The sequence below is a fragment of the Colobus angolensis genome, unplaced genomic scaffold (genome assembly GCF_000951035.1).
Source record: "Colobus angolensis palliatus isolate OR3802 unplaced genomic scaffold, Cang.pa_1.0 Scaffold3, whole genome shotgun sequence".
NCBI classification, from domain to species: domain Eukaryota; kingdom Metazoa; phylum Chordata; class Mammalia; order Primates; family Cercopithecidae; genus Colobus; species Colobus angolensis.
Window position 1 is genome coordinate 23,182,566 of NW_012116265.1, and position 10,918 is coordinate 23,193,483.

Here is a 10,918-nt window from a genome sequence, read left to right on the forward strand (position 1 = left end):
TTGAACTTTAATGAACTTTAGTAGGCGCCAAGAAGGCGGACAAATAAGGAAAAGTTTAGAGACAAGAAACTAAGCCGAAGGTTACATCTGGGTGCAGAAAGTTTGTTTTTCATTGTGTTATTTCTGCTGACGTGGGGTTTGTGGGGTATAAATAAAGTGAGGCGGAGGCTCTAGGTGCGGCCGCCATATTCTCTGTTTGTCTTTGTCTTTTGTGTCTGTTCATTCTCCACCACCCCCGGCACGGGCCCCAACAGAGGCTGAATTAGAGAAGTTGTTTGAAGGCAAGCAGACCACCTCCGCACCCTCGGTGTTGAACTCATGGGGTTCTGGGTGGCCACAGGCACTGTCCAATACCAAAAGAACTTTAAAAGAAGGTCCTTTACTGGCAAGGTACTTCCTGACTTCAGGGACAAAGCATTGGTGGAACCAAACCAGGAAGAGTTCTCTTTGTCTAGGCCTTCTTGTTGTACAATCAAAATAGCAGTTGGTGCTTATCTTTTCCCTTCAAGGCTTAGGGGTCAGCGGCTTTATAGGTAAAGACCTGATCATAAACCCCTCTCTGCATTTGCACAAAACAGTAAACTTAGCTTACCCATTCCTGCCTTAAATTTTGGTGCCTGGTGCTCTTCCTTACTAAAAAGTGTACTTTGTGGCTTCCCCACCCCCAACCCCCACTGCAGAATAGGGCACTTGCACCTGCATTAAAGATCTGTTCAGGCAGATATCCTTTTCCCTCAATGATTTTCTTAACGGCATCTGGAACTCGTCTGCTGCCTCTTGGTTGGCAGAAGCTGCTTCTCCTGTTATCTTGACATTTTTAAAGCCAAAGCTCTTTCTAAAATTATCAAGCCATCCTTTGCTGGCATTAAATTTTCCAGCTTTAAATCCTTCACCTTCTCTATGCTTTAAGTTGCCATATAATGACTTCACTTTTTCTTGAATCATATTAGTGTTTATAGGTATGCCTTTCTTATAGAAATCCTGCATCCAACATAAAAGCTCTATTTTCAACATAAGATGAAAACGTATTTTGTAAAATGTGCAAGGTTTTCCACCTGCTGGTGTAGTAACAGTGGAAGCTTCACAAATTTTTTTTTCCACACTGGTCCTTAAGATGGATTCACTTACCTTGGAATGGTGGGCAACCACAGTTGCAGACCTCAATCTATGGCACATATCAAGCAACTCAACCTTTCCTTTTAATGTCGTGACTTTTCTGTTTCATGGGGGCCCTTTCAGCCTCACTAGTGGCACTCTGTATGGATCCCATGGTGTTATTTAAGGTTTATGGTACTGCACTAAACACAATGAGAAATACAGGGGAACTGCAAGCGAGCTCTTTTTATTGAAATACACAATTTACTGGAAAGGCAAACTGCTCACACAGAGATGATCAGTGCCACACGGCGTTTTAAGCACATTCCCAACATTTGAGCTCACTGCAAAAGCAACAGAAGGTGACTATGACATTACTGTAGTGGTATAATATTAATATGTACCACAGTTAACTTCATGTAGTTACGATTTAATACTGCATCTTTATGTTTGTTTACATTTCTTTCAACTGCAGATGGTGCCACGTATAGTCTATAAGTGTTTTTGTAAGTTTTGATAAATTTTAACTTTCTATAATAGATTTCTGTGTGTTTTATGGTAGCAAATAATAAAATAAACTAGTATCTATGTGTATTTTATGCATTCATGACATACCTAAGTTTGTCTTATTTTATTGATAATTCTAGGCTTTGTAGTTCATCTTTTTCAAAGTGTTGTAAATTTCCAAAAAAGTTTCCAGTACATTTACTGAAAAAAAATCTATGTATAAATGTAGCTATGCAGTTCAAACCAGTGTTGTTCAAGAATCAATGGTACTTTAATTCTCTTGTGTAAACATCTAGAAGTAGAATTGTTGGGTTGTAAGGTAGACGCATATATCCTTTCTTTTAGTATATGAGCCTATTGTTCACTTTTATGGATTTTCATGAGCACATGAACTTTGGCAATGACCAGTACTGATTTACACATCTAGATTTTCCCGCCTGAGAGATCCTCATAGACAACCTAATGTCTTGCTCAAAGTGATGATCAATAAATGGTTGTTGTTTGTGACTTTATAGGTCAATCTCCACCCTCCCAGAAGGTATATCAGAATTAAGGAACTTCTCCAGGTTGCATTACATTCTCCACTTCCTCTCCTCCCCTCATCCCTCCATGGTTCCTGGGTTCCAATTCTACATTCTCACCTCCCTGTTTATAAGTGTTGTCAGTCCTGGCTAATGATGGGAGTGTGCTATATCCAAGTGTGTTGGGCCAGAAGATAAAGTAAAGAATCACTGATATCAGCAATAATGCCACAGCCAAAGGAATATTTAAGGAAAGAGACCTGGCAGCAACAGGCAAGAGAATCCTCTAAGGAGAGACTAGGGGTAGGCACCCAAGGCATCAGAGACTTTAAATTCTGTACTCAGTTTCATCTCAGACAAATTGAGATCAAATATCTGTCATAACATTTAGAATTAATTGAAGAAGTTTGTCAGAAGCTATTAGAAAATTATGTTATATAAAAGAGAGTATTTCTTATAAAGCAAATACATACTTGGTACCTTTCCAGAAATGTCTAAGTTTTAAAAACATTTTAATCTGAATTACCTTCTTGTGAAATGCATTGAATTTTGTCTCAAAACTCTAAAACTAGTCTGAAGATGGACAATTCTATTTGATCCCAAATTAGTATTTCCCTGGGGCATCATCCTCAAATAGTATTCCATTTTTCAAAGAGATTTTCAAATAATGTGTTCCTTATTAGTAATGTTCCTAAAGAACGTGAGGTTTTTAATTTAATTCCCACACTTTATACTAAAATGACTTGAAGAGTAAGTTACATTTTATTTGGGGGCAAAATATTCAATTATATTTGAGCACTGCAGATACACTTTAATGAGTCTTATGACGAAGTCTCTTATCAGATCTGATAACTACCATCCAGTGGAATGAAGGAACAAGTGCCAGTACTTAATTTCACAATATATTCTTGCAATAATCTAGGGCTTTAGAAATGCACTGTGGGGCCTCACTTTAATGTCATTACCCTATTAAGATATTTAGCTAAGCCTAAGTCTGTCCTAACCACCTATTATTCTATAAAACACATGGAATGAAATTCATCCTTCAGTAACAGCAGTACTTGTAACACTCCTGAAGTTTACTACACTACATTTAGAGTTGGCTAATATTCATACAGGGAATAGGCAGGAATTACAATGATAGGAAGTCAAAATAAGTATGATGGGGGCCAAGGACCTTTACTTATTTCATGCCTGTATCAGTCACTCTCTAATGTTAATATTCAAATTTACTATTAGAAACATAGGTTCAGGTTTTAAAGATTTAATATATCTTGTCATGAAATCACATTTTTCTTTTATTCAGATCAGAATATTTCTCAAAAAGTTCCTAAGACACATAATTTGGAAGCTGATATGCTTTGGTTGTGTCCTCACCCAAATCTCATCTCGAATTGTAGTTCCCATAATCCCCACATGTCCGGGAAGGGAACCACGGGGAGGTAATTGAATCATGGGAGCAGTTACCCCATGCTGCTGCTCTCATGATAGTGAGTGAGTTCTCATGAGATCTGATGGTTTTATGAGGGGTTTTTCCCCCTTTTGCTTGGCACTTCTCCTTGTTGCCACCATATGAAGAAGGATGTGTTTGCCTCCCCTTCCGCCATGACTGTAAGTTTCATGAGGCCTCCCCATCCCTGTGGAACTATGAGTCAATTAAACCTCTTTCCTTTATAAATTACCCAGTTTCGGGTATTCCTTACAGCGGCGTGAGAACGGACTAATACTGAAATCATGTGAAGAAGGATCAGTAAACACCAGTAATGAACTAGAAAAATCTCATCTTCTTACCTGATGGAGTTTAATGGACATACGGATCCCAGGGACTACTACTTTTCTTAGCAATTCCATGTCAGCAAAGATCCATTCATCTCGAATTGAAGAAATACGGAAATCTCCTTTAAATAGGGCATGCAATCCATAGAGGAATGACTCTAAATTACTGTTAAGATTGGAGATAAAAGTTCACATGTTTTGACAAAGGTCTTCCACGACATTGATTCTTACATCTGCCTGTGCATCAGAATCACCTGGGAGTGTTTTGAAAATACAGATTCCAGGAACTAATGTCAGAACCCTGAACCAGAATCACAAGAGATAGGGCCTGTCCGACCTGGGACCCTTATTTATGAACCATTCTAATAGTGAGTCCACAAAAATAAACAACAGGCAAAGAGCCTACAGATTTGGTTAAAGTACAGTTAAAATAAATTAAGAAAAGCTTAATGGAAAACATGTAGTTATCACAGAAAAAATTCAAAATGTGTGAAATTCTAATTCATTTGGATGGATATGTTAGGAAATTCAGTTTAGATTTAGAGTCTCCAAATCTATTACTATATTAGAAGTATAAATAGCCTAGACACAGACTGCAAGGAAATATGGAAAAATAGAAATGAATGAATTTGTTAGAAAAATAGACGTAAACAGGAGGAGACCAATCAAAATTCGTGGGTGGTTATATTTTAAAATGTCTTTAATTCATTATATTCTCATTATCAGTGGCTACCCACACATGTGTGTATTTTAAAAACCAGTTCTGTTAACCAGTTAGGACAGCTCAACTATGTTCAAGAAGATGATGTATAGAAATACAAAATCTAAAAAGACTTTACAATAAATTAGCATAGAATACATGCTTCCATGAAAAATGATTTCAGATTTAGGTAATACAGCTTCCCATACTCTCTTCCTCAGAACAGAAATGCCTTCTTTACCTGGACATATGATGGGATGCAGTCCCCAAAGCTCTCCGTCCCAGTACACAGAGTCCATAACAGAGAGTCACCAGGGATGAATCTTTGTCCACATCCAGTGGCTTTAAAAAACAAAAAAACATTTGTTATCAGAAAGGCATATAAGTATTTAACAAATCATAAACCTAATTAATACAGAGAAATGATAAAGAATTTTAAAAGTACATAATTTCTATCTCCTCAAAATAAACTTAATAAAACTGTATGAAATGAAGCATGAATGTGTATGGGGAGTTTCTTTGGAATCCTTAAATAAAATATAAAATTTCATAATAATGGAACATAATTAAAACAAAAAAAACTGACTGTATTATCAAATGTTAGGATTTTAGCTAAAGATTTCAAAGTACTTACTGGGATTATTGATATTACCCTCTCCTGAAAATACAATATTTCTATCTATTAGCTACTTATTTCTTTTCTTTTTTTTTTTTTTTTTTGAGGCGGAGTCTCAGTCCGTCGCCCAGATCGGAGTGCAGTGGCCGGATCTCAGCTCACTGCAAGCTCCGCCTCCCGGGTTTACGCCATTCTCCTGCCTCAGCCTCCCAAGTAGCTGGGACTACAGGCGCCCGCTACCGCGCCCGGCTAGTTTTTTGTATTTTTTAGTAGAGACGGGGTTTCACCATGTTAGCCAGGATGGTCTCGATCTCCTGACCTCGTGATCTGCCCGTCTCGGCCTCCCAAAGTGCTGGGATTACATTTTTTTTTTTTCTTAACTACTTATTTTTGACCATAACTTGACAAGCAGGCAATTAGTGGCAGATGAGTTAGCCTATTAGTGACTATAAACATAGTCAAGAAAATCAAGTTGATATTCACAAATATTGTTTCTCCTCAACCTTTTTATTTTTTAACAATTACATACTTTACAGTTGAAAGAAGCTGGTAACTGTCCTGTTTCTCCAAGAAAGCCGAAATAATAATCACTGATTACCTTACATAATACTAAAGAAAATCTTGGTAGCATCTCAGTTACCAAAAAACAATCCAGAGCAGTGCTTCTCAAAGTATAGTCCTAAGACCAACAGTATCAACATCACCTGGAAACTTGTTAGAAATGCAAATCTCTGGCCACTCCAGATCTCTGATATCAAATTCTGGAGATGGAGTCTAGCAATCACTCTCCAGGTGATTCTAATCCATGCTAAAGGTGACGAATCAATGATACAGGCTAATAATTAGCTTAATTATTCTAACTTTGCCAATGGCATTGATTTTTGGCTTTATAAACCATTAACTTATAAACACAATAGGGAAACGGTCTAAGATATTAACTTACTATTGATAGGTTAATTATCATGAACTTGATAATTTAGTTAATGGCGACTGTGTTAGAGATGTCCTAGTTGGTTGCCAATTAGATTGTTTCTAAAGACATATTACCTCTTACAGCACATACTCTAGTTTCATCAAGTAGGCATTTTGAAAAAAATTTTGGGTCCAGGTTACAAAACAGCAAATAAAGAGTATGACAGCACTAGTTTAAAGAAATACAAAAGAAAAATATAAGAGAGTGGGTGTAGACTTGAAGTCATTTAAAAAAAAAACTAAAGGTAGTTACAATGGGTGATAAAATGACAGGTGATCTTCACTCTTTTTTTGTTCTTCTCTACCTCCCTTCCCCTGTCAACTTTCTAGATTAAAAATGTATTGTTTCTGTGATGAGAAAATTTTTTTTAAATTCAGTTCAGATTTACCTCAGCCAAGATGATTCAATAGAGACCATATCTACCCCCCTACCTGAAACAGCCAAAGAACTGGGCAGAATACATGACACAACAGTTTTCAGACACTGGACACTGGTCCCTGAGAGACAGGAAACAAATGAGGTATCCCTACAACTGACCGAGTTTATTACCTAGAAAGCTTCCAGACCACAAGAAAGGGGAGCACAAATTGAGCCGGAGGCCTCTGAGTCAGCTGGAGCTCACAGGGCAGAGTGCTAGAGAGAGAGCTACTGAGAGAGGGAGGTGAGGGAACTCAGAGATCTGCAGCAGAGTGCTGATCAGCACACGGAGAGAGGACCCTAGGCTGAGAAAAGAATCATCCCAACGGAATAGAAAGGAATAGCAGAAAACCTTGGGACTGGCTAGAACACTCAGGATGGCATTGTCTTGGTCATGGAGAAGAATTAGCCCCAGACTAACAGCTGCTCTGATCCCTCCAAAGCAAGTCCTGAAAGGATCAAACTGTCCCCAAAGAATTTAACTGTGTCACAAAATGAAGTTCAAGAATTTACAGGAATACAGAAATATCCAGCACCCTTGAGGGTAAAATTCAAAAGAATGACATCTAATAAAAAATTGACAGGCATGTAAGTAGCAGGAAAATAGGATCCATAATAAGAATAACAATCAATTAACCACTCAATCAAAACTGACCCACAACTGACACAGATGTTAGGCTTAACCCACAAGGATATTAAAACAACTATTTTAACTATATTCCATAAGCTTAAGAAGGCAGAGGAATGACTGAGCATGTTGAATGAGACATGGAAGATTTGTAGAAAGGAGCCAAACCAAACTTCTAGAGATACAAAATGAAGCAATGTCCAAGATAAAAAATACACTGAATGGGATTATTGGTATATTAATTCAGAAGAAAAGATAAATGATCTCAAAAAGTTAGCAATAGAAACTATGCAAAATGAAATACAGAGAGAAAAAAGACTGAAAATAAATGGGGCATCAGGGAGCTGTGGGACAATCAAGCAGCCTAATATAAACATAACTGGAGTCCCTGCAAAAGGGGGAGAGGAAAACAGAAAAAACTATTTTTAATAATGGTGGAGGGAGAGTATTGGAGTAATCCAGAATAACTACTCTGATCCTTGTTGATAAGGAAAATAGAGAACCAGGCACCTGTGTGGCTCCTAAGGATGGGCTGAAGCTGGGGTCTGGGCCTTGTGACTGAGAAGACTGTTAAAGCTAAAACCACCTCTATTCCTGCCTTGATGACACCTATCTAGAAGTAGAAAAATGCTCCCCTTTTAATCCTATAGATTTTGAGAATTTTGACCTGCCTGAGGAGCACCGGAATGCACACCTCCCCTTTGTGCCTCTCATGGTTCTGGATGGGAGAGAGAACTGGAAAAGCTGTTACAGCTGGGGTCCCCCCTCACCAGTGAAGATGCCCTCTCCACTGCAGGAATCCAATTTGTTGCAGTCTCCTTTGATCATTCTGTTGATCCTGAATGTTTGCTTATGACACAGATATTTATATTTCTTAGTTCTTTATAGTTTGTGTGTGTTTTTATTAATAAAGCATTTAATAGATTTTTTTTTAAATCATGAAAAGTCTCCAAATCTGAAAAAAATTATGTACCTACAGATTCAAGAATCTCAATGAACTTCAATAACCAGAAACAGGTGGCTGGCAAGACGGCCAAAGAGGTGGCTGGCAAGATGGCCGAACAGGAACAGCTCCAGTCTGCAGCTCCCAGCAAGATCAAGGCAGAAAGGAGGTGATTTTTGCATTTCCAACTGAGGTACCTGGCTCATCTCATTGGGACTGGTTAGACAGTGGGTACAGCCCACTGAGGACAAGCAGAAGCAGGGTGGGGAGCTGCCTCACCTGGGAAGCACAAGAGGTTGGGAACTCGTTCCCCTAGACAAGGGAAGCCATGACGGACCATGCCGTGAGGAATGGTGCATTCCAGCCCAGATACTACGCTTTCCCCATGGTCTTCACAAGCCAAAGACCAAGAGATTCCTTTACGTGCCTAAGCCACCAGGGCCCTGGGTTTCAAGCACAAAACTGGGCGGCCATTTGGGCAGACACCGAGCTAGCTGCAGGAGTTTTTTTCATACCCCAGTGGCACCTGGAACGCCAGCAAGACAGAACTATTCACTCCCCTGGAAAGGGGGCTGAAGTCAGGGAGCTAAGTGGTCTAGCTCAGTGGATCCCACCCCTACGGAGCCCAGCAAGCTAAGATCTACTGGCTTGAAATTCTTGCTGCCAGCACAGCAGTCTGAAGTTGACCTGGGATGCTCAAGTTTGGTGGAGGGAGGGGCATCCGCCATTACTGAAGCTTCAGTAGGCAGTTTTCCCCTCACAGTGTAAGCAAAGCCGCCAGGAAGTTTGAACTGGGCAGAGCCAACCACAGCTTAGCAAAGCGCACTGTAGCCAGACTGCCCTTCTAGACTCCTTCTCTCTGGACAGGGCATCTCTGAAAGGCAGCAGACCCAGTCAAGGGTTTATAGATAAAATTCCCATCTCCCTGGGACAGAGCACCTGCACCTGGGGGAAGGGGTGGTTGTGGGCACAGCTTCAGCAGACTTAAACATTCTGCCTGCCAGCCCTGAAGAGAGCAGCAGATCTCCCAGCACAGCATTCGAGCTCTGTTAAGTGACAGACTGTCTCCTCCAGTGGGTCCCTGATCCCTGTGCGTCCTGATTGGGAGATACCTCCTGGCAGGGGTCAACAGACACCTCATACGGGAGAGCTCTGGCTGGCACCTGGAGGGTGCCCCTCTGGGATGAAGCTTCCAGAGGAAGGAACAGGTAGCAATCTTTGCTGTTCTGCAGCCTCCACTGGTGATACTCAGGCAAACAAGGTCTCAAGTGGACCTCCAGCAAACTCCAGCAGACCTGCAGCAGAAGGGCCTGTTAGAAGGAAAACTAACAGGCAGAAAGGAATAGCATCAACATCAACCGAAAGGATGTCCACACAGAAACCCCATCCGAAGGTCACCAGCATCAAAGACCACAGGTAGATAAATCCACGAAGATGAGGAAAAACCAGTGCAAAAAGGCTGAAAATTCCAAAACCCAGAAGGCCTTTTCTCCTCCAAAGGAACACAACTCCTCACCAGCAAGGGAACAAAACTGGATGGGGAACGAGTTTGACAAACTGACAGAAGTAGGCTTCAGAACGTGGGTAACAACAAACTCCTCCAAGCTAAAGGAGCATGTTCTAACACAATGCAAGGAAGCTAAGAACCTTGAAAAAAGGTTAGAGGAATTGCTAACTAGAATAACCAGTTTAGAGAAGAACATAAATGACCTGACGGAGCTGAAAAACAGCACAAGAACTTAGTGAAGCATACAGAAGTATCAATAGCTGAATCAATCAAGCTGAAGAAAGGATATCAGAGATTGAAGATCAACTTAATGAAATAAAGCATGAGGACAAGATGAGAGAAAAAACAATGAAAAGGAATGAACAAAGCCTCCAAGAAATATGGGACTATGTGAAAAGACCACACCTACATTTCATAGGTGTATCTGAAAGTGATGGGGAGAATGGAACCAACTTGGAAACATTCTTCAGGTTTATTATCTAGAAGAACTTCCCCAGTCTAGCAAGACAGGCCAACATTCAAATTCAGGAAATACAGAGAACACCAAAAAGATACTCCTCGAGAAGAGCAACCCCAAGACACATAATCGTCAGATTCACCAAAGTTGAAATGAAGGAAAAAATGTTAAGGGCAGCCAGAGAGAAAGGTCAGATTACCCACAAAGGGAAGTCCACCAGACTAACAGCAGATCTCTCTGCAGAAACCCCACAAGCCAGAAGAGAGTGGGGGCCAATATTCAACATTCTTAAAGAAAAGAATTTTCAACCCAGAATTGCATATCCAGCCAAACTAAGCTTCATAAGCTAAAGAGTAATAAAATCCTTTACAGACAAGCAAATGCTGAGAGATTTTTGTCACCACCAGGCCTGCCTTGCAAGAGCTACTGAAGGAAGCACTAAATATGGAAAGGAAAAACCAGTACCAGCCACTGCAAAAACATACCAAATTGTAAAGACCATCGACACCATGAAGAAACTGCATCAATTAACGGACAAAATAACCAGCTAGCATTATAATGATAGGATCAAATTCACACATAACAATATTAACCTTAAATGTAAATGGGCTACATGCCCCAATTAAAAGACACACATTGGCAAATTGGATAAAGAGTCAAGACTCATCGGTGTGCTGTATTCAGGAGACCCATCTCATGTGCAAAGACACACACAGGCTCAAAATAAAGGGATGGAGGAATATTTACCAAGCAAATGGGAAGGAAAAAAAAAAAAAAA

The 10,918-nt window shown here is 40.0% G+C and overlaps 1 protein-coding gene across 2 annotated transcripts in view; it reads right to left on the bottom strand.

Moving 5' to 3' along the window:
- The window catches only part of PCNX (pecanex homolog (Drosophila)), a 211,816-nt gene that overhangs the window by 22,592 nt on the left and 178,306 nt on the right, over positions 1-10,918 (bottom strand). For both annotated transcript variants that reach the window (XM_011949638.1, XM_011949639.1), the window contains 2 exons: positions 4,841-4,941; positions 3,915-4,065 (listed from right to left, as the gene is read on the bottom strand). In XM_011949638.1, coding sequence (XP_011805028.1) covers positions 3,915-4,065; positions 4,841-4,941 — 252 coding nt within the window. The remainder of the gene's footprint in view (positions 1-3,914; positions 4,066-4,840; positions 4,942-10,918) is intronic.